A 24941-nucleotide genomic window follows, 5' to 3' on the forward strand; every position below is an offset into this window, starting at 1 on the left:
CTTGCCACTAAGATTCTTCTTTGTATAACTTAACGAAATATAATTTTGAGATAAGCAGATTACATTTCTTGAAATATTAAGTAGATTCTTAAGGACATATAAAGTTTTTGGGCAATTAAGAAACACAGTGCATACATGCCTAGAGTTGGGAGGGACTGGGTTCAAATTTGACCTAAGACATTTCCTAGTTGTGTGACCATAATGCAGTTATTGAATGCCAAATGCCTAGACTAGCGGTTCTCAACCCCTCAATTTGTAGCAATGAGAATACATAATGCATATCAGGTATTTACATTCCGAATCATAACTGTAGCAAAATTACAGTTTTGAAGTAGCCACCAAAATAATTTTTTTGGGGTCACTGCAACATGAGGAACTGTATTGTGGGGTCAAGGCATTAGAAAGGTTGAGAACCACTGGCCTAGACCTTATTGCTCAATTCTGAGACAGAAGATATGGGCTTAAAAAAATTTAAAAAGACATATAAACTTTCTATAGTGATTTAGAAGCCAAAATAGTCTCGTCTGTATAACCTGACACTTAAATGTTAAAATTGATTTCTAACAAAGAAACACATTAAAAATTATCACTAAAAACCACAAATACACTATTTTTATGTAATATATTTACTATCTTAACACCAAACTGATTTTTTCCATGTCAATGAATTAGCATAATCCTAATCATAATGTCTCACTTTTCCTTTTTGTTACCAAAACCACATTTTGAAAATATCACAGAATTCTAGAGTTGGGGTGAAATTTTTAGTGTGTTCATAGGTTAAGGAGTTGAATCTCTTGAGTTTGGCCTCATAGGTAAGCTCTAAACCAACTTAACTGGTCTCAGTCCAAACTTGCTAAACATGTTATACAGTGTAGAAAACTCTTGTGATGTAAAAGTGAGACACAGTTTAATACAATGGTATGGTTTTGAAATACAGAAAAGATTTGATTATTTCAAATTAAAGAGATAGAAACAGGTATCTTAAATTTGAAAAGATTAATTTTTTAAAAGTTGTACTAACGTTTAAGAGTTGTATATATTAAAATCAAGATAAAAATAATAATGAAGCTAAATTAATAGAGGACAATTCAAAATAGGCCTACCATATATCCCATAAATATAAAAAGATACAAATTTCAAATCAAACCAATTTTCATACTGAACTTTAACTTAACTTTAAAATACTGAGCTTTGTACTCACATTGTTATTTAAAAATTGTTTATCCAGTCTAGCACAAGACTGAACATAGAAGGCACTTATAGTTTGCTGATATGTTGAATGTGGAAATTACAACACCTGAACAAAGATCTACATTAATTAGGTTTTATTATATTATAGTTTCAAAAAATTGTTCACCTGCAAAAAATTTTTTTGGCCAAAAAAACTTAACCGGCCCTATCTGAATTTACCATAGTCATTTTAGTCATACATTTTCCCTCTGTAGTCAGGCTAATGGAATGTAAATATGTATATACTGTAAATATATTAAGTTCTTTCAAAAGCATAAGCTTCACCCCTTTTAGGAATCCTTTCTTAATACTACTGATCCCCAGCAATTCTTCCTCTCCACCTCCAAATTATTTAGCATTTACTACCATTGCAATTAATTATGCATAGCTGTAATATTTCTGGATTATTTAATTTTTCTTAAGTATATGCCTTATTTAATTATTCATGCAAGGCACTTGGCTACTGTATATTCATTTGGGAAAGTAAAAATATATACCCTCAAACTTATGAATATCTAAGAAGGAGAATATACCTAAATAACTATAAAACAATTAGACTAAATTTTTTGAGAGCAAGGGCCATCTAGTATTTTGTAAGGTTCACAGTAAAATCGGATCACTAGAATATGCAGTGAGTAAAGAGTTTTAGTATGTCTACCAAAAATACATTCAATAGCATACTTCCACCTTCTAAATAATGTAGAATAAAAGTCAGTATCAAACTAAATAGGAACAAAAGGAAGCAAAACATCAGCTACTGCTTAATGTCCTAATTTATGCTATGTTCTTAGCACTTTAGCTAGTTTATCATGATTTTGTAATCATTTTTGTTCACACAAAAGTGAATTGAACAATTATATCTTAAGACAATTCTAAAGTTCCCTTTCAATGCTAGAATAAGTTTTTAGTGTGCATAATTGTAGATCAACAGCAAAAAGACCATCTGATGATAGTTGCTTGTTTTAACTTATATACCTATACTATCTGAAGGATTACTGAGCAAACAAAAAGTGAGGGGGTTCTCAGGGAAGACTTGCTAGGTCCTATGACTCTTAAGTATATTGATATAATAATTAAAAGCAACTTCCAAACTACTTAACACAGGTGTTATACCAATTTTGTTGGAATGATCTAAAAAAAAAATGAAGGCAAAAGAAAGAGGTATGCTCTGGCAGAACAGGAAAGAGGGGTTAGAATGGGGAAAATTTGCTCACATAAAAGAGATGCAAAAGGAAGAGCAGGAAAATGGTAGGGGTGGGAGTGATGGGTATTGCTTGAATCTCAGTTTCATTGGAATTGGTATGAAGAGGAAGAAATATATATTTACATTCAGTTATGCATATAAATCTAACCCATTCAATAGGGAAATAGAGAGAGAGAGAGATGAAAAATGGAAGGAATTTAATTAAGGGAGGTAGTAGTTAGAAGCAAAATGGACTTTTGAGAAAGAACAGGATAAAATGAGAGAAAAAAGAAAACAACAGAAAATGGGATAGAGGGGAAATACAGTTACTAATAATAACTATGAATGGGAAGAGCTTATCCAAAAAGGGAAGCAGGTAGTATTATGGGTTAGAAAAAAATATCCAACAATATGTTGTTTACAAGAAACATTTGAAAGAGAAAGACTGTCAAAATATAAGGCTAAAGAAGAATCTATTATGCTGCTCAGAAAAAGCAAAAACAAATAGACAGGTAAGAGGTAATCAAGTAAACTTCATTTTGCTACAGATACCACAGATATTGAATAGCAAAAAATTCACAGAAAGTTTTCTCTGAAATATGCCTCATCTCTCAAATATATATCGAGTATAGAACCAACTCAAATTTATAAAAAAATATGAGTCAATCCCCAATTAATTAATGGTCAAAGGACATAAACAGGTAGTTTTCAGAAGAAATCAAAGCTATCTATAATCATATGAAAGAAATGCTCCAAATAAATACTGATTTAGAGAAACACAAATTAAAACAACTCTGAGAATCACACCTATCAGAAATGACAAATGCTGGAAGGGAGGAGGGTAAAATAGAACACTAACAAACTGTTAAGGGAACTGGTCCAACTATTCTGGAGACAAGTTTTGACCCAGGATCAAATGGCTATAAAATTGTGCATACCCTTATACCCAGAAATACCATTATGAGATCTGTATCCTAAAAGAAATCAAAGAAAAAGGACCTTTATGTATAGAATTATTTATATCAGCTCTTCTTATGGTAGCAAAGAATTGGAGATTGAATGGATTACATCATTTGGGGAATTGCTTGACAAATTGTGGCATATGATTTTGATAGATTGTGATTGTGTGCAGCTAAATAGCTCAGTGGATTTAGAGTCAGGCCTGGAGACAGAAGGTCCTACATAGAAATTCGGATTCAGACATTTCCTAGTTATGAGACCCTGGGCAAGTCACTTAACTCCACTGCCTAGTCCTTACTGCTCTTCTGTCTTGGAATGAGTATGTAGTATTGATTCTGAGATAGAAAGCAAGGGTTTAAACTATTAAAAAAAAAAAAAAAGAGTCAAGTCATATGGGTTTGTGCTCTAAGAAATGATGGGGGAAGGGGGATTCTGAAAAAACAAAGCAAGACCTCTATGCACTGATACAAAGAAATTACTGTGCACAATAATAGCAATGTAATGATGGTTACCCTTCTGATCAAAACAATGATGCAAGACAATTCTAAAGGACTCATGATGAAAAAATGCCATCTACCTCCAGAGAGATAACTGGTGAATTCTGAGTATAAACTTAAGTATAATTTTCTTGCTTTATTTTTGAAATATGGCCATATTGGAAATATACTTAGTATGATTTTAGATGCATAAGTGATATTTTGCTTGCCTTTCTCAGTGGGTAGGGGAGGAAGTAAGAGGGAGGGAATTTGTAACTCAAAATTTAAAAAGAAAAGAATGTTAAAAATTTAAACAGCAACTGCCAATAAACACAGGTATAAATCAAACTAAGCAGTTTTAATTTAGAGATAGACATGCATGATATGTTAAATAATTAAAAGCATTCCTCCAAAATCAAGATGACATGTTTACATTTTTATACTGCCAAATATACATAAATGCAAAGAACTATATATATAACTATAAGACTATAATGTGTAAGAATTGACTGAGGTTCCTAAAGATCACCCAATAAGACATTAGATGCTATACTGTGCATATCAAATATTTTTACAAAATTTCCATTAAAAAATATAAGTTCCTTCCATTTAAGTGAATTTATATACTCTACAGAAATCACCCAACTGAATTTACCTAAAAGCATTTTTTTTGCCATGACTTTGCCATGACTCTGAATTTACCAACAACATCTATTACTGAAATGTATGTAGAATCTTCTTTTAAAAACATATGAACTTTATGTTTACAACTTTTTTACTGTTGTGTAAGGGTTTATCTTTGTTTTATAGGTCTTTCAATAAGTTATGACTCAAGCCATTTACTGTTTATGTTTTCATGGAAGTGGAACTTGATATTTTGGCCAGTCATTTTATCTGTCTCTCAATCAGAGGATCTTAATCTGGGGTTTATGAATAGATAACAAAGGAATGAAACTATTTTAAGAATTTTCAGTGATTTTATTTCCAACATATCTGGTTCCCTTTTTAATCCTAAGTACTATATTTTATACATTTAAAAATATACTAGGAAGAGTCCATAAGACTTCACCAGATTGCCAAAGGAGTCCATGAGATACAAAAAAGAGCTAAATATCAGTGCTCTAAGTGGAGACAAAAGTTTATTTAACAAATGTGATGTTAGAAGACCTGATAATTTATGAAAGAAGCATTATTAATTTGCATTTTTAAAAATTACAATGAATTTTTTTAGATTCATTTTTGAAAATATTGCATTCCAAAATTATGTCTTCTTCTATCCCCTCCTTATATAAGGCAACCAAAATGATACTCATTATATAAGTGAAATCATGTAAAACATATCATAATTAGCTATGTGCAAAAGTATTATTACTGGTATAAATACCTCTATTTTCTGGATCTATAGTGAGGACTTAAGAAATGTTTTATTTAGCCACTGAACTAACACAAGGAAAAATTATGTGAAATGAAACTTAGCAAACATGCTTCTCTTTTGAATTCAATTAAATCAACATTTAGGGTCTACTATGTGCCAGGCACTGAGAATGAGAAGGAAATATGTTTCTAAACCTTAAAACTACATATTTGTTAGAGTGGGGAACCAAGAACACTTCTAAAGACTCAATGGAAAAACAGGGTCAAATATTGACATATTAAAAACATTCTAATAAATCAATCAACATTAAGATCTGCTATGTGTCAGGCACTGTGAATGAGATAACACACACATATGTATATAACATATAATAATAAATAACCTAAAAGCTATAGATTGTTTTAGTGGAGAACCAAGAATACTTCTAATGACTCCAAAAGAAAAAGAGCAAAAATCACCATAGTAAAAACACTCTAAACATTCTAATTGATTGATTAATCAGTCAACATTCGTCTACTACACTTATGCTAAGTGCTGGGAAGCAAAACAAGGCAAAACAGTCCCCACTCTCTAGAAGTCTAAAATCTAATGGGAGGGCCAACATGCAAACACTTATACCATGTAAGCTACAGCCACCAGGATAAGCTCCTACATTTCCATTTTGAATTATACTTTCATAATATCAGAGCCGAAGTTTAGATTTGTGATGGCATGGACTATGGTTTGCTTCTTTTCGAATCCCTTAGAGCGCTAAGCACACAGCAGGCATTACATGAAAGTTTAAGACCACGTCCGACACCCAAAATACTCAAGTAGAAATAAATACAATCCACTTTTCCCCAAATTCTCCCCTCATCAAGATCCACCCCCCCCCCCCCCCCGTTACCACTAGCTTTTTAAGGACTCCACTTAATTTACTCACATTGGCCATTTCTGGTGGGAAGAAAATAACAAAATAATCTTTTCCTTTTTCCCGCCCTGTCCTAAAAGGCAAGTTCTTCCTGGAAGAGAAAAAACAAAAACAAAAGAGCGAGTTAGTGACCAATAGAGACGTCAGGAAGAGTCTGAGCTCAACAAACACCAGGACGAGTATTTCTTCCGCCCAGGGGGGTGGGGGTGAGGCCGAAGGCTGGGACTCCAAGCCCAGGCAGCGCCCCGCCCCCCCCCCCAAAGCATCACCATCTCGATCATCCCAACCATTCCCAGCCCGGGGAAGAGGGTCCTGCGCCCCAGACCTCCCTCAGGTTAGTGATCCTTGGGAGTCTCCGCGAGGCGGCAAAGGGATGGGTGTTTGAGGGGGCTGAGGAAGGGGGCAGGGAGTTGAGACGTGACACAGGAGACCAGGGCGCCCGAATGACAGGGCAGCGACAAAGAACCTGGAGAGAGGCTTCGAGAAGACAAGCGAGAGAGAGGCGAAAACCATGACACGACTCGGGCGAAGGAGGAACTAGTGTGGACCACGAGTGTTTACCTGTCTCAGTAGCCAGCCACCGCCAGAGGCCAGGAGCCCCACTTACAGGCCTCCGTCAAAATGGCGTTCACGTCGTCATCGTAGAAGGCGAAGGTAGTAGAAGTAGATACCAGAGCGCATCAAGCAGAAGGAATACCGAGGCTCGATCGAGCGGAAGAGAGTACAGCTAGATACTACACATGCGCAGAGGGGTCCCAGGTGGCAATTTCACCCCTTCTCCTTTCTCATCTCCTTTGGCTGGCAGAAAAAAGCAGCAGTCTTTATTTACCGTATACGAGTTTATGTATGGGGTAGAGAGCGTATTTTGAGATCTAGCTAAATCCGAGCTTTAATTGTTAGTTAATTGAATGAGTGAATGGGCGTTTAATTGATTTAAGCGCTAAACTGTCCTAGGCAAATACCAAAGCAAAACAGTTTCTGCCTTCAGGGTTCTTTCATTCTAATGGGAAGGAGCTCATATTTCTTTTTCTTTTTAATTTTAAATTTAATTTAAAAGTATTTTTCATGTTTACATAATTCATTTTTCCCTCCCCTTTTCCATTTCCACCTCTCTGATCCAATAAGCACTTCCACTGATTTATACAAATGTTATTACTTATACCTATTTACATATTATTCATTTTTTTGCAATAGAGCAATCTTTTAAAAGCACCCCTCCAATCATATAGCCATATAAACAAATGATAAGTTATTTGTTTTTCTTAATTTCTACTCCCATCCTTCTTTCTTTCAATGGGGATAGCATTCTTTCTAATAAGTCCCTTGGGATTGTCTTGTAGTAGCAAAGTCCATTACATAGGATTGTTCCACAGTGCTTCACCTTCAGTGTATAACGTTCTCTTGGTTCTGCTCATTTCACTCTTCATTAGTTCCTGGAGGTTCTTCCAGTTCATATAGAAATCCTCCAGTTTATCATTCCTTACAGTACAATAGTATTTCATTAACATCATATACCACAATTTGTTCAGCCATTCCCCAATTAAGGGACACTCTCTCATTTTCCAATTTTTTGCCACCACAAAGAGTGCAGCAATGAATATTTTTGTACAAGTATTTTTCCTTATTATCTCTTTGAGGTACAAACCTAGTAGTGGTATTGCTGGGTCAAAGGGTATGCATTCCTTTAAAGCCTTTTGGGAGAGTTCATATTTCTAGGTTGTTTTTGAAGCTGCTGGAGAAGCAGTCATTAAATTTTCTTTATAAGCAATTGAATCTACACCACTACAAAGGAGGACTTGGTTTTTAATTTTGTCAGTTGTCTGGACTTAAGAAAGTGATGGAGAAAATGTCAACAATGCAGATACTTATTTTTCCTCCTTTTCTACAGATTTATCTGTTAAATATTTGTCAGTAGGTCCCTACCCCTTACATAGGGGGATAGTGGCCAGGGAGGGACACTGTGATCCAGAAAGTTAGGGGATAATGCATGGAGCAATTTGCAAGTAGATTGACACAGTCTTTCCATTAGTTAATGACAGTTGATTTGATTGTGGTTTTTGGTTCCAGAGTCATTTGGCATTTATTTGTTCAGTTGTGTCTGAGTCTTTGTGACCCCATTTGGAGTTTTTTGGGCAAAGATACTGGGGTGATTTGCCATTTCCTTCTCCAGTTCATTTTATAGATGAGGAAAATGAAGCAAATAAGATTAAGTGACTTACCCATAGTCACACATCTAGTGTCTGAGGTCAGATTTGAATTTAAGTCTTCCCAAATCCAGGCCTTGCAGTCTGTCTGTTGTGCTCTCCTCCAGAACCATAGATAATGTATTCCAAGAAAGAAGATAGGCTTAGGAGGACCTATTTGAAATAATTCTTTTATAGAGAGACTGTAAATGTTGCAAACAGAAGTGATACTTTGAGGGGTAGCCCATCCCCTTTAGACAACCCCTAAAATTTCAGCATTATCAAGAGTTTCCCAAAGCACTCTCCAGTACCAGATGTCAAGTTCTTTGCTAATTATAAACTCAATTATTTTAAAGTAAACAAAATTGTAATGGGCACTTTTTATATTTTAGGTACTGTGCTAGTTGCCCTGAGGTTACAAAGAGGCATAAAACAGATACAATTCTTCTGAAGGGGCTTAAAATCTATGAGGGTAAAGAAGACAAGAGCCTAAATAAGTAATGAAGATTGGGAGTATCAAGATAGGTACAGCTAAATTGTTCAGTGGATTGAGAGCCAGGCCTACAGATAGAAAGAAGTTCCTGGGTTCAAATATGACCTGAGATACTTCCTAGCTGAGCAACACCTGGGCAAATCACTTCATCTCGGTAGCCTGGCCCTTACTGTTTTTCTGCCTTGGAACTAAGACATAGTATTGATTCTAAGATAGAAGGTAAAGGTATAAATAAAAAGTCATATAAGATAGAATATAGTAAGTGAAATAGGAGTAGTTAACTCAAATTTTGCTGAAAGGTCAAGGTAGATGGAGAAAGAGAAAAAATTATTTTAGTGATACAGGTGGGGAAGTCTTAAGAAATCCGTTGCTTAGGGTGGTAGAAAAAGAGACTAGATTATAGAAGTTTAAAGAGAAAAATCATTGTAAAAGCTTAGAAATTTAGGGGTAAAAATAAAAAGGATATTTGTGAAACAATAGGGTATTTTTGGGGGCAGCTAGTTGGTAAAGAAGATAGATCACTGGGCTTAGAATCAGGAAGTCTTATCTTCCTGAATTAAAATCTGGCCTCAGACACTTACTAGCTATGTAACCCTAGGCAAGCCAGTTAACCTATTTGCCTCAATTTCCTCATCTGTAAAAAGAGTGGAGAAGGAAGTATCTGCCAAGAAAACCTACAGAGAGTCAGACACACCTGAAAACAACAGGGTGTTTTTTTAGGATAGGGGAGAACTGGGCATTTAAGCACAGGAAAAGGAGTAAGTAGTTGAGCAAAGATGATATGCAAGCAAAGGCTAATTGAAAGAGTAAGAACCAGAAAGAGTCAAAAGGGCATAAAAAGTAAAAAACTCACATTTATATAGCACTTCAAGAGGCACTTACTTTAAAACGGTCTGACAAAATAGAAATTTTCAGCATTACTTTTCACATTTTAGACAACTCAAAGAATCTAATTATTTGAAAGACAGTGCCAATAAAAGAGGTATTAGACTTCTGTTTGCTCCTAGAAGCAGAATCAGTATTGGGTAGAAATTTCAGAGAAGAAGATAAAGGCTTAATGTTAGGAGGAACTTCTTTTTTTTTTTAAATTTAATTAATTTATTTTAAAACATTTTTCCAAGGTTACATAATTCATTTTCTTTCCCTCCCACCTCATGAAACTGACAAGCAATTCCACTGGGTTATGCTTGTATTATTACTCAATACCTATTTCTATATTATTCATTTTTGTACAAGAGTAGTCTTTTAAAACCAAAATCCCAAATCCTATAACAAATAAACAAATGATAAATCATATGTTTTTCTTCTGCATTTCTACTCTCACATTTCTTTCTCTCCATGTGGACAGCATTCTTTCTCATAAGTCTCTCAGGATAGTCCTGGATCATTGCATTGTTACTAGTAGCAAAATCAATCAATTTGATTGTACCATAATGTTTCAGTTAATGTGTGTAATGTTCTCCTGGTTCTGTTCATTTTGTTACTCATCAGTACCTGAAGGTCTTTCCAGCTCATGGAATTCCTCCAGTTCTTTGTTTCTTTGAGCACAATAGTATTCCATCACCATCATATACCACAATTTGTTCAACCATTCCCCAATCAATGGAAACCCCTTCATTTTCCAATTCTTTACCACCACAATGAGTATGGCTATAAATATTTTTTACAAACACTTTTTTTTTTACCTTTTGGGGGTACAGCTGGATCAAAGGGCAGACATTCTTTTTTTTTTCTTATTAAATTTTTTTAAAGTTTTGAAAATTTTATTTAATTAGTTAATTTAGAATATTTTTCCATGATCACAAGATTCATGTTCTTTCCCTCCCTTCCCCCCATTCCCTCCTGTAGCTGACATGCAATTTGACTAGGTTTTACATGTGTCATTGATCAAGAATTATTTCCATATTATTGATATTTGCACTAGGATGATAATTTAGAGTCTACATCCCGTTCATATCCCCATCGACCCATGTGATCATGCAGTTGTTTTTCTTCTTTTTTAATTTTAATTTAAAATTTTTTTTATTTTATTTAATTAATTAACTTAGAGTATTTTTCTAAGGTTACAAAAATCATGTTCTTTCCCTCCCCTCCCCCAAGCCTCCTTCCTGTAGCAGATACACAATTCCACTGGGTTTTACATGTGTAATAAGACCTATGTCCATATTATTGATATTTGCACTAGGGTGATCATTTAGGGTCTTTAACCCCAATCATATTCCCATTGACCCATGTGATCAAGCAGTTGTTTTTCATCTGTTTCTACCCCCACAGTTCTTCCTCTGGGTGTGGATTGTATTCTTTCTCATAAGTCACTCAGAATTGTCCTGGATCATTGCATTGCTGCTAGTAGAGAAGTCCATTAAATTGATTGTACCACAGTGTATCTGTCTCTGTGTATAAAGTTCTCCTGGTTCTGCTCCTTTCACTCTTCATCAATTCCTGGAGGTTGTTCCAGTCCACATGGAATTCCTCCAGTTCATTGTTTCTTTTAGCACAATATTATTCCATCACCAACATATACCACAATTTGTTCAGCCATTCCCCAATTGAAGGGCATCCCCTCATTTTCCAATTTTTTGTCACCACAAAGAGCATGTCTATGAATATTTTTGAACAAATTTTTTTTTTCCTTATTATCTCTCTGGGGTACAAACTCTGCAGTGCTATGGCTGGATCAAAGGGCAGGCAACCTTTTAGCACTTTTTGGGCATAGTTCCAAATTCAGACATTCTTTTAAAGCTCTTTGACATAATTCCAAATTGCCATTCAGAATGGTTAGATCAATTCACAACTCTTCCAGAATTGCATTAAAGTCCCGATTTTGCCATATCCCCTCCAACATTTATTATTTTCCTTTATTGTCATATTTGCCAATTTGCTAGGTGTAAGTAAGGTGGTACTTCAGAGTTGTTTTGATTTGCATTTCTCTAATCAGGAGGGATTTAGAACACTTTTTCATATGATTATTGATAGTTTTGATTTCTTCATCTGAAAACTGCCTATTTATATCCCTTAAGCATTTGTCAATTGGGGAATAGCTTGATTTTTTATACATTTGACTTAGTTCCTTACAGATTGGAGAAATTAGACCTTTGTCAGATATTTTATTATATTCCCCCCCCTAGTTTGTTACTTCTCTTCTAATTTTACTTGCATTGATTTTGTTTGTACAAAAAACTTTTCAATTTAATATAATCAAAATTATTCATTTTATATCTTGTAATGTTCTCTATCTTTTTCTTGGCCTTAAATTCTTCCCTTTCCCATAGATCTGACATGTATATTATTCTTTGTTCCCCTAATTTACATATAATTTCCCTCTTTGTATTTGTCATTTACCCATTTTAAATTTATCTTGGAATATAGGGTGTGAGATGTTGATTTAAACTTAATTTTTCCCATACAGTTTTCCAATTTTCCTACTAGTTTTTGTCAGATAGTAGGTTCTTGTCCCAAAGGTTGCGATCTTCAGGTTTACTAAACACTAGCCTGCTGAGGTCATTTACCCCAAGTTTATGCCATTGATTCATCCTTCTATCTCTTAGCCAGTACCATTTTGTTTTGATGATGACGGCTTTGTAGTTTAAGATCTGGCATTGCTAGGCCACCCTCCACATTTTCTTTCATTAGTTCCTTTGATATCTTGATTTTTTGTCCTTCCAGATGAACTTTGTTATATTTTTTTTTCTAATTCTATAAACATTTTTTTGGTAGTTTGTGTCAACATGGAATCTTGGAATCCCAAACTTATGGCCCAGTGAGATCTGATGAACCCCAAGTTTCAGGATTAGCTTATAGGTTGGAGATCCCAAAGCTTAACCTTGTTCCCTTTTCCCAAGGGAATCTACCCTGAAGGGAATCCCAAGCTGGCAGTTTCAGACTGAGTGGGAGACCCTCAGGGGAGTGACAATCCTAGTTGGGTGAGACTAAGCATATACTATTTGTCTCAGGTAGTCTCCCTGATTGTATCAGACCCTTTCCCAAGAAGACCCACACCTGGGCAGAAACCATCCTTTAGTATCCATTGTAAGCAGCCCTTTCTCTTACACCCTAGCCTCTACCTATGGTTCCTTTCCCCAGCTTGATTGTATCCTGTCAGTGTAGTTTGAACACTCCCATTTTCTTTGTAGCTATAGTGATGTCAATCATCTTTCCCTGCCCCTGGACTCCCCAAATGGTATAGAGGTTCCCCAAATTCTTTTGTTCCTCGGAGTCCATCTTGAGCGGTGGCACTCCCAGGGGTCAGTGACCAGGGTGGCCAGAGTTTCAATCCTCCGACTCCGTGCAGCAGCTCTGTTGTTGAGGCCAAGCACTGAACCCCTTTTCCCCTTGATTAAAGAGTGATTTTGGCTATTTAATAGTTCTGTGTTTTTTTCCAGTTAACATTAACAGAGGTTCCACTGAGACAAGTTGTTACCCATGTCCAGCAGCACCCAGGTAGCTCTGGACTAATGCGACTCTCTGTGTACCCCACAGACTCCTGCTTAACAATTCCTTAATTAAAGAGCGAGCTAGTCACTCCCAAATACATGAGGTGGAAATCCTACCTCTGAGAGCCACTTACCTGGCCCCTCTGCTAACTGGACTCCTGACTCAACCCCAAACAGGCTCTGTGGGTACCTCATGTCTGGGGGTCCTTGTTAGCAGGAGGGCTCAGACAGCTGGGACTTCGGATCTCGGTGGAACCTTTGACTGATCATTTGCCTACCTTAGGGTTTTTTTTTTCTGTCTTGGAAACAGTACTTTGATTCCAAGGCAGAAGAGTGGTAAGGGCTAGGCAATGGGAGTTAAGTGACTTGCCCTCAGTCACACAGCTGGGAAGGGTCAGAGGCCAGATTTGAACCCAGGACCTCCCATATCTAGACCTGGCTCTCAATCCACTGAGCTACACAGCTTATCCCCCTCCCCTTTTTGATCTGTTTGTAACAAAAGGTAAGGGTCCATTTAGTAGTTGGAATGTAGTGCAATGGCACTATTTTATTCCCCACCTCCACATTTATAAAAATGTAATGGATGTGATTTTTCACAATTGTATTCCTTGCCTCCACATTGCAATGAATGGGACATATAAAGACATGCCTTTTAAGGCTGTTACAGTCTCCTATCAGAGGAGGGAGGCTTCCCAAGGGGCATGGTTAGCCCATGATGGGTTATAAACTTATACGGGAGGTGGGAAGGTTTTCCCAGGGGGGCTTTGTAATCCTTAAAATTGTTTTTATATTTGTACTCTTCCCTTACTCTACCCTTCCACCCAAATGGTCTAGATTCTTGGTGATATTTTAGGCCCAAAACGTTTTCATCAGTAGTAAAGAATTGTTTTTTTTTTTGTTTTTTTTTTCTGGTCTCCTGCCACATTTTGGAATTATGGCAGTAATAGACTTTGTTAGAAATATCTTTGCCAAGGTTGAAAGATTGGCTAGATCTGTAGAACTTGTGACAAGTATCCATGAGCTTCATAGTTTTTTTTTAAATGTCACACAGAAAGTGACTATAGACTCATGTGAATCAAAATGATAGGGGGGTTGTTTGCTATTGTTATTAAATGGGCTATTATGATGTTGGGGATTTTGGCACTTCTTTGAATTTGCATTAGCAGCTGTACTACTGTTTTAAAAAAAACTGTTACTTGGTGAAAATTATGTTCACTCACACTGTGGATCATGGCTGTTAAAAAGGAAATGAATCTCATTTTTGGGTAAGAAACCTTTGTATTGTGCCTCTCCTTGGCTAACACAGTGTATCACCGATTGTGAACTATATATTTTTGATTTATTTAAAATTGTATTATTGTTTTTCCTTGCATGTGCAATAGAGTATTTCAAGTTTTCATTTTTCTCTTATTTTTTGTACTTGAAGCACATGTTATTAGAATTAATGTTTTTTTATTTTATTTTACACTAGGGTAAATTTAAAATGTTTGTTAATCCTAATGTCAGTCCATACCCAAAAGCTTTAGACTATGGAACATTGTAATTGATTGTTAAATATTGTGGGACTTTGATTAATGATTGTGTCTGATTCCAGGAGAAGGGATCACTAAAGAGCCACTCCACAGTGCCAAGGAGCACAACATTAATCTGCACAGTGCCATCAAGCACAGGGTCAAAGAGACCAACCAATTCAGGTGGGATTGATGACATTCAACACCACAACAGGGGACTTGAACTTATTTTGGGGTTTGAGGAAGTGACTATTTGCAAAGTCAGACGCAGGATTCCCTTGTGCCAGATTCACACTTATACCAAGTACCTCAGTTTGGCTGCCATTCAGACTCCCTTATCCCTGAGAGCAAAGGTAAAATCATACCAAGGAATGTTATTTCCCATCTGCCTCAAAATCTAGTCCTTTCGCTGTCTTTCATAGTGTGGCAATTTTCTATAGTTCTGGCTGCTGATTGGGTAAGTGCATAATTGCTACTACAGGCTTGTGGGACATAAATCACTTTAATTGGGCCCTGATTCAAGGACCTGTTATTGGTTTATTTTTCCTTACTTAGAATTTTTACACATGAGACTTTGATATTTTATATTTCATCTAGAAGTTACTTTTTCTCTTTTATTTGTATTTTTTGATGTTTTGATTTTTTTTAACAATTGATTCAATGACCTCTTAACTCAGCAATGTATCCTGGGGTGATCTGTGTGTTTATTAACATCCTCCTCAGGGGTGAATTGCATTATTATCCTATAATGCAAAGTTTAAATCCTTTTTTTTAAAAATCCTTACCTTCCATCTTAGAATCAATATTATGTATTGGTTCCAAAGCAGAAGAGTGGTAAGGGCTAGGCAATGGGGGTAAGTGACTTGCCCAGGGTCACACAGCTGGGAAGTGTCTGAGACCAGATTTGAACCTGGGACCTCCCGTCTCTAGGCCCAGCTCTCAAACCACTGAGATACCCAGCTGCCCCCTAAATTCTTTTGAGAGTAATTTTAGAATAAGGAATTTGTTACCTCCCCAAATCAAGAAAGTGAACTGTTTGGAGGAGCAATGAAGATGCCTGCAGAAACCACACACTGAACCAAGAGATCCAGAGTGAACTTTGGGATATGGTGATTTGAATTGTGGGGTGTTGAATGCATTTTTTTTAATGTACACTCTCATGCCAAAGGGGACTGCCCCCCAATTGTTTTTTTTTCAATGTAGCAATCATTGTTTTTGTTCTTTTTCTCTTTTATTTCCCTCTTATCCTCAAATTATTGTAATTTCCCCTTAGAAAGTGCAATATTGTATATATCTCTAGTTATAGATCTTTAGAGATATAAGCTGATTATGTGTACTGATTCCATAGGGAAACAAGCCATGTAAATATGGGAGATGTCTACATGCTCGTTTTCTAATGGAATCACAGGGAGGGATTGTGTAATTAAAATTTTGTACCCCAGGACTCCATTTCCCAGAATCCCACTTTCGTCTTCACATTAAGTCCTTACATTTTGGAGATAAAGTTTCTGTAACCCTGTCCTTACTCTCTCCTCCTGCTAACACAGTTGGGAAAACGCTTTACTCATGCTTTTACTTTTGTCAATTTATTTCCTCTCCTTCAAGTGATTATTAATAAATCTTATAAAATATAATCCTTGGAGTTATTGGATATTGATTTAAATCCTACACATCAAAGGAAAGTGATAAATGTTGGAGGGGTTGTGGCAAAATTGGGACACTAGTTGGTCCAATCATTCTGGAGGGCAATTTGGAACTATGCACAAAGGGCTTTAAAAGACTGCCTGCACTTTGATCTAGCCAGACCACTGCTGGGTTTGTACCCCGAAGAGATAATAAGGAAAAATATGTGTACAAAGTTATTTATAGCCATGCTCTTTTTAGTGGCAGAAAACTGGAGAGGGTGTTCCCTTGATTGGGGAATGGCTGAACAAATTGTGGTATATGTTGGTGATGGAATACTATTGTGCTCAAAGGAATAATAAAGTGGAGGAATTCCATGGAGACTGGAACAACCTCCAGGAAGTGATGCAGAGTGAAAGGAGCAGAACCAGGAAAACATTGTACACAGAGACTAATACATTGTGGCATAATCAAATATAATAGACTTTTCTACTAGCAACAATACAATGATCCAGGACAATCCAGAGTAATTTATGAGAGCTATCCACATTCAGAGAAAGAACTGTGGGAAATGCAGAAGAAAAACAACTGCTTTATCACATGGGTTGATGGGGATATGATTAGGGTTTTGGTATTAAAAGACCACTCTTTTGCAAATATGAATAACATTAAAAAAGCTTTTGAACAATGATACATGTATAACCCCATGGAATTGCTTGTCAGCTCTGGGAGGGGTGAGGCAAAAGGGGTGGGAAAATTAGTGAATCATGTAACCATGGAAAAATCTTCTAAATAATATAAATAATTAAAAATGAATGAATGAATGAATGAATTTTTTTAAAAGGTATGCAAACCTGAACATATATATATATATGCATATTCACATAGTTTATATATATACACATATATATTTCAAACCCAAACATTCCCACTATGAAAAGTAGTCAGATCCTACAGCCTGTTTCCTACCTTTGAACTTTGTGAGCTCATGTGATATGTATGTGCATGCACATACACATTATCTCTCATTCTCTTCCATTTCCTCCCCTCTTCTCCTCTTCTCTCCTCTACTCTTTCTTCTAGATTCCTGGCAGTGTGATTTGACTACTTTTCATACCAGGAATGATTAGGTTTAAGATCAGGATATAAATTGAAAAGATCTATATCCTTTATACCCAAATCTTAAACTCAAGCACTTTCATTCAGAAATATAGCTAAATCACCCAGTCTGAATCCTTATTTCTGTGCAGAAAATGGTAGGTATATATCCTCTTTGACAGGGAGGGTGGACAGCCTACCCTTAAATCTTCTTTCTTACCTTGCAGTCTACTATGTAAGAGGATAGAGCACTAGATTTAGACTTAGAAAACCTGAATTTCCACCCTTTACCATCAGAGTAACCTTGGGGGGAAAATCACTTAACTTCTTTGAAATTCAGTCTTCTTTTCTTCAAAAGGGTGCTACAAATATTTGGTTCTCCTACCTTACTGGGTTATAGCAGGGCTCATTCCCCAATTGATAAAATAGTCAAAAGATATGAATAAACTGTTTTTGGATAAAGAAATCAAAGCTATACATAATTATATGAAAAAATACTCAATCATTGTTGGATATATGCAAATCTAAAATGATAAAAGGGCAAACTGATCAATGTTGGAGGGGATGTGGAAAAATGGAGTCACTAATACATTGTTAGTAGAATTGTGAACCGATCCAACCATTTTCATTTTGTAAAGCAATCTGGAATTATGGCCAAAGAGTTATAAAACTGAGTATACCTTTTGACCTAGCAATACCCCTGTTAAGTTGATTTCCTAGGCTGATCAGGGGAAAAGGAATAAGACCCGATATGTTCTAAAATATTCACAGTAACTTTCTGTGTGGTGGCAAAGAACTGTAAATTGAGATACTGTAATGATAAAGTATTATATAGTGAGAGCTCTGAATGTTGGTTTCTCTGACCAGAAAGGCCTGACTGTGTGCTAGGAATGTAAAGAGTGGGGTCAGTTTTACCATGAACTGAATTGTGTCTCTAGGCAGAGAAGTAATCAGGCAGCTACCCTGGTGAGAGAACTGACAAAGCTAAGGGCTCAGCTGTGCCTGCTGCACAGTTAGAAGAAGGTGCAGGTCTGGGCAGCACTGCCCCATAGTAGTTCTGTGCCTATGTGTGGGAAGCAAGTAGGAAAGTAATCCCTGCATTAGTCTTATCCTGCTTTAAGAATGAAATTTATGGTGCAAGAAGTAGAACCACACAAGAAGTATTTCAAAATAGTTAATAGTCATTAGTTTTCCAATTTTTAAAGAATGAGTTTTAAATGTAACTTTTTTCAGTTACTCATTTTCGTGCTTACAAAGCCTGAGTGTCAAGTGTCTTCCTTATGTCTAATATACTATAAATATTTCATGTTGCAATCTAATAGTGTTGTCTTCTAGATAATATATGCAAACTGGAAACCCAAACACTGAACCACTCAGACTTCATTCCTTGTGGCATAATAGAGATAATAACAAGTATTTCTTATAGTTTATATTTCATGTTTTTATTTTAAACTCATAGTAACCACATGAGGAAAACACTATAGACATATTTTTGTTCCCATATTAAAGATGGGATAAGTAAAGGTCCAGATGAAGAGATCTGGGTTCAAATTCTGATTCTGACAATATGTGACTGAAGGCAAATCATTTAACCTTTCTGGAACTCAGTGTCTTCATCTACAAAATAAGAAAGTTGGAATATGACCTCTAAGATCCCTTTCAGCTCTCAAGTCTATGATCTTTATAACATCCTACTAAATACATTTATTTAATTTATACATATTATTCCATAAAATATAAATACTATATAATAAAACATATATTAAAAATAAATAAACTACTAGTTTTCAGAGCTAGTAAGGATCAGAGGGGTCATTTGAACCCAGGTCTTATTGATTCAGTCTGACATTATTCAAAATACCATGCTGCTTCTCTAAAGAACAGAGATTTTATTCGAAGGCAGGAAGAGATCATGACCCTAGCTCACATTTAATACTCACAATATACTTTATAGCTTCCAAGTAATTTTTCTCTTGATACCCTTAGGAGGTAGGTAGTGTAGTTTAATGATCTTCATTTTTCAGCCTTAGGAAAGGTTGAGTGACTTACCTGTTGTCATGTGGCTTGGAGTTGGGTCTTGAACTTAGCTTTTCTGATTCTTGAGCCTGTTGTTCTTTATCCTAGTGAACTACATGTTTTCCATATAGCAGCATATTTTGACACTCACTTATTGCAGAGTAGTAATAAGGAAAAGGAAATAAATGCTTTGGGGCCAAATAGCAGAGTCTGGTAGAAAAACTCTTGAGGCCTCTAGGGTTGGCCAGAGTTTGTCCCCACATGCAAGAAGGGCTGTGAGCATTTTTGCAATTGCTTACAGTGGCTCAGATGGTACTTGGGTAGAGAGAAGGAAGGAAAATAGGAAAGAAGGAGGGAGGCAGGGAAGAAGGAATAAATAAAGGAGAAAAGGAAGGAAGGGAGGAAAGATGGAAGGACAGAAAGGAGAAGACAAAGAAAGAAGGAATGAGAGATGTTAAGAAGGAAGAAAGGAAGGAGTAAGGATAGGGCAGAAGAGAGGAAGGAATGAGGGAATGATGGAAGTAAAGAAGGAAAGGAGGGAGGAAGGAAAGGAAGAATAAAAGGGAAGAAAGAAAGGAAAAGGGAAAGAAAGAAAGGCAGAAGAGGGGAGAAGGAGGGAAAGGAGGAAGGAAAGGAGAGAGAGAAAAGAAAGGGAAAGAAGGAAGAAAAAAGGGAAGAATGAAAGGGAGGATGGAGGGAAATAAAGAAGATTAAAGAACCAAAACTAACTGTTTAAAATATCTTTTTCTTTCTTTTATGTTTTTTCCCTTTTTTATTTATGTCATCACCCTACTCTTGGGCATCACTTTCTTTCAACCAGGGATATCCTGTGCCACTCTTTCTTAAAACATCACAGATGATTGTCTCCAGGCTTTCATTGTGTTCATATGGTTTAGATATGCTTGGTTAGGCGGAAAACATTCTCTTTTATAATCCTTCTATTGTTGTTATGGAAGAACTGCCTGGCAATGATACAATGTCTTTCTATGCTAAAGCTATATCTATGGTGCAATAGATCTTTTAGCTTATTTAAATGTGGGTCATTTGTAGATTAAAAAACCTGTGTTATCTGGAATGCAAAGTTAGTCATGTGTTTATCAGTATGCTGTAAAACTGGCAGTTGTGGAGAGGGATAAACAAGAGGACAGCAAGGACTGCATTTTACACTCCAACTGCTCTCATATTCTGGTACTTTAATCAAACTTGAAAATTCTATATAGACTCTATCTTGCCTTTGAAAGAGTCAGAAAAACACTCTGAGTAAGGAAAACTGAAGGACTGTCTGAGACACAGTAGGTCAGATAATAGTATTAAACACTTTTTTCACTTAATTGAAAGACTTTATATTAAAATAGTTTTTTACCTGGCTCTTGGTAGGTCCATTCTATCTCTGGATGAAGCCATGTACTACTGTGTTTAAACATACTGTTCAGAAATTGAAAACCAAATTTATAGAGAGTTAGAACAACCTTTCTAAGTGTGAAGAGTTAGAACCAACATGGTAGCCAATAGAAAATAAACGTTTTCAGTCAAGAAACCAATGAAGATTTTCATCATTAAGAGGCTAGGAGCAAAGAGGTTCTATGGATAGAGATCCAGGTCTGGAGACAAGAGATCTTGGGTTAAAATCTAACCTCAGATAGTTCTTAGCTATGTGATCCTGGGCAAGTCACTTAATCTCAGTTGCCCAACCCTTACCTTTCTTCTGCCTTGGAACCAATTGTATCAATTCCAAGAAAGAAGGTAAGAGTTAAAAAAAAAGAATATCACTTTCCATGAAATAACAGAACTTGAAGAAGTACAGAGAAGGAAAAGTGGAAAGAGAAGAAAGGCTATTGCTCTTAATATAAATAAATAGGAAAAAACCTGAAGTTGACAAAGGGATGTAAAGACAGGAAAGAAAGTGGAGAAAACATTTCATTCAACAAATATTTATCACCTGTAGTTTATAAAGTGACACTGTGGTGTAGTAGATAGAAGAACCTGCTTGGAGTTCAGAAAAACTGAGTTTTAAGTTCTGCCTTTGGCAAATACTAGTTTTGTAACTGAGGATTATAGTTAGGGAACTGGGGACAGGGACCCTAACCTCTGTGAATCTTAAAATTTCTCAGACTCTAACCTTAGAAGATTTGGTTAGGTTATTCCCCATTTAAACAATGCAGATACTTGGTCAGGAATGTGTTGAGAACTTAACCTTACTCCACCCATATTTAGACATACCTTAAGAGGAAGATAAAGTTGTAAAACTCCTTACTGAACAATGAAAAAAATCCCCAACTCATACTTATAGGGAGGCCAAGCCCTTAAGCTAGGTCTATTTTTAGATCTAATACAAAAGGGTGCTAAGTACCTATGAAGGTCAAATTAATCACTAAAAGGGCAAGCTTAGCAAAGAGAAGTGAAATACTCAGAGTTTTAGTCTACCCAGAGAAGGTGAATTAAGAATGGTCAGTCCTTTGAAAAAGCATCTACTACTGGATAAGAGACAGAAAGGAGGATCAGTAGAATAGACTGGGGGCAAGAGACCTCAGCAAGACAGTATACAATAAACCCAAAGATCCCAGCTTTTGGGACAAAAATCCACTATTCGATAAAAACTGCTGGGAAAATTGGAAGACAGTGTGGGAGAGATTAGGAGTTGATCAACACCTCACACCCTACACCAAGATAAATTCAAAATGGGTGAATGACTTAAACATAAAGAAGGAAACCATAAGTAAATTGGGTAAACACAGAATAGTATACATGTCAGACCTTTGGGAAGGGAAAGACTTTAAAACCAAGCAAGACATAGAGTCACAAAATGTAAAATAAATAATTTCGACTACATCAAATTAAAAAGCTTTTGTACAAACAAAACCAATGTAACTAAAATCAGAAGGGAAACAACAAATTGGGAAAAAATCTTCATAAAAACCTCTGACAAAGGTTTAATTACTCAAATTTATAAAGAGCTAAATCTATTGTACAAAAATCCAAGCCATTCTCCAATTGATAAATGGGCAAGGGACATGGATAGGCAGTTCTCAGATAAAGAAATCAAAACTATTAATAAGCACATGAAGAAGTGTTCTAAATCTCTTATAATCAGAGAGATGCAAATTAAAACAACTCTGAGGTATCACCTCACACCTAGCAGATTGGCTAACATAACAGCAAAGGAAAGTAATGAATGCTGGAGGGGATGTGGCAAAGTAGGGACATTAATTCATTGCTGGTGGAGTTGTGAACTGATCCAACCATTCTGGAGGGCAATTTGGAACTATGCCCAAAGGACAATAAAAGAATATCTACCCTTTGATCCAGCCATAGCACTGCTGGGTCTGTACCCCAAAGAGATAATGGACAAAAAGACTTGTACAAAAATATTCATAGCTGTGCTCTTTGTGGTGGCCAAAAATTGGAAAACGAGGGGATGCCCATCAATTGGGGAATGGCTGAGCAAATTGTATATGTTGGTGATGGAATACTATTGTGCTAAAAGGAATAATAAAGTGGAGGAATTCCATGGAGACTGGAACAACCTCCAGGAAGTGATGCAGAGTGAGAGGAGCAGAACCAGGAGAACATTGTACACAGAGACTAATACACTGTGGTATAATCGAACGTAATGGACTTCTCCATTAGGGGCGGTGTAATGTCTCTGAACAATCCGCAGGAATCTAGGAGAAAAAAACACTATTCATAAGCAGAGGACAAACTGTGGGAGTAGAAACACGGAGGAAAAGCAAATGTCCAACTACAGCGGTTGAGGGGATATGAAAGAGGAGAGACTCTAAATGAACACTCTTATGCAAATACTAACAACATGGCAATGGGTTTGAATCAAGAACATATGTGATACCCAGTGGAATCACGTGTCAGCTATGGGGGGTGGGGGGGAGGAAAAGAAAATGATCTTTGTCTTCAATGAATAATGCTTGGAAATGATCAAATAAAATATTATTTTAAAAAAAGCAAGCAAGAAAGAAAAAGAAAAAAAGAAAAAGCATCTACTGTGATTGGTAGACATGAAAACTTAGGGGAGGTGACATAGGAGAAACGTCTCTTTAAAAGGAGCTGTCTGAACCAGTTCATGGAAGTTCAGAATAATTCAGTTCAGGAGCTGAACTGGAGGGTCTCTCTGAATACTAGAGTTTTGCCTGGGACAAAATCTTGTAGTGAGTGATTAAAGACTCACTTAGTTTCTCTATTAAAGAAAAAGGCCTAGGCCATTGGCCTAGGCTCTAGCCTTCTTATTATTTCCTCTTACTCTGTCTTTTTCCCTTTCTTTAATTCCTTCATTTGTATTAATTAAAATCTCCATAAAACAGCTGACTTGGGTATATCATATTTGGGAATTTTTCCCATGGTGACCACTTATTTTTGATATAAAATCAAGACACAAAAATTATCTTTATAGTTTTGGAAATTCAAAGTCTTGAACCCATATTTTCATGGTCACAGTTAATGGCAACCACTCTTTTGTCGGTAATACCTCTGAGTGCTCCCAGACAACTTTCTAAGACTATACAATGCAGATGGGCTGTTGGAGAGTTTCCACACTAGGAGTTCATTAGCCCTTAATAATAACAACAAAGACATGAATAAGGTCATACTGCCAGTAAATACATGGGATTCTTGCAACAATTTCTCAATTCCAGATCCGGTGCACTCTCTCTTGTACCTCTTTACCAGAAACAATAATCTAGAAGGACAAAAATAAGAGTAAAGATTAAGGAACATACTTTGAAAGATTATTTCTATAGTGTTTAAAAAAAGGGGTGCCCAAAATGTTGTATGGGGTAACTATCTTGAAAATAATGTTCCTCATTTCTTGTTTCTGTCAGTCCCATCACCATTCACCCAGCCATTGATGCTTGAAACTTAGGGCTGAATGGATGAAAATATGTGCCAAGAACTGTGCTCCCTGTGACACCTCAGCAGCCTCAGCTGGTATTGTTTTGCTGTCCATTTCTCCCTATAATTTGATTAACTTTTTCTTTAAGTGTTGAGAGACTTTAACATATAGTGTACCTATTTAAGACATGTTATTTCTTTATTTTTGATGGCTTTAAATATATTGTACTTTCATGACTTGTTTCTTTTAGTCATTTGTGATTTTACTGTTGCCTTGTCTGACATCATTATTCCTGTTCCTGCTATTTTGAATTCACCTGAAGCATAATAAATTCCTCTCTATCCCTTTATCTTACTGATTTTGTTCTACTGTTTCTTGTCTTGTGGAGGCAGTGATTTTTGTTCAGTCCATTCTAATTTCAAGACATCTGCTATTTGGCTAAAATTTTGCCATGCCTGTACTAGGCTTTTTATTTACATTCCAATTGTTTCATTTAGAGCTCTTAAACCATTTGTAGAGTGAAATTTTAAGTGGCTTGCTTTATTTCTTCCAGGAATTCTAGTAGACCATTTGGCAAAGTTGTGTACTTATTTAAGATAATACTTCT

The 24941-nt window shown here is 36.2% G+C and overlaps 1 protein-coding gene and 1 long non-coding RNA gene across 3 annotated transcripts in view; one reads left to right on the forward strand and one right to left on the reverse strand.

Moving 5' to 3' along the window:
- Positions 1-6850, reverse strand: part of MMADHC (metabolism of cobalamin associated D) — a 30728-nt gene extending 23878 nt beyond the window's left edge. The window contains exons 1-2 of one of the 2 annotated variants that reach the window (XM_001372278.4): positions 6699-6850; positions 6150-6228 (exon numbers count right to left, since the gene is read on the reverse strand). In XM_001372278.4, coding sequence (XP_001372315.2) covers positions 6150-6158 — 9 coding nt within the window. In that variant the 5' untranslated portion in view covers positions 6159-6228; positions 6699-6850. The other variant, XM_056793830.1, reaches the window with a different exon arrangement.
- The window catches only part of LOC130453698 (uncharacterized), a 72903-nt gene continuing 54217 nt past the window's right edge, over positions 6256-24941 (forward strand). The window contains exon 1 of the long non-coding RNA XR_008911199.1: positions 6256-6471. This is a non-coding gene — a long non-coding RNA (uncharacterized LOC130453698). The remainder of the gene's footprint in view (positions 6472-24941) is intronic.

Source organism: Monodelphis domestica, chromosome 4, assembly GCF_027887165.1.
Source record: "Monodelphis domestica isolate mMonDom1 chromosome 4, mMonDom1.pri, whole genome shotgun sequence".
Lineage (NCBI taxonomy): Eukaryota > Metazoa > Chordata > Mammalia > Didelphimorphia > Didelphidae > Monodelphis > Monodelphis domestica.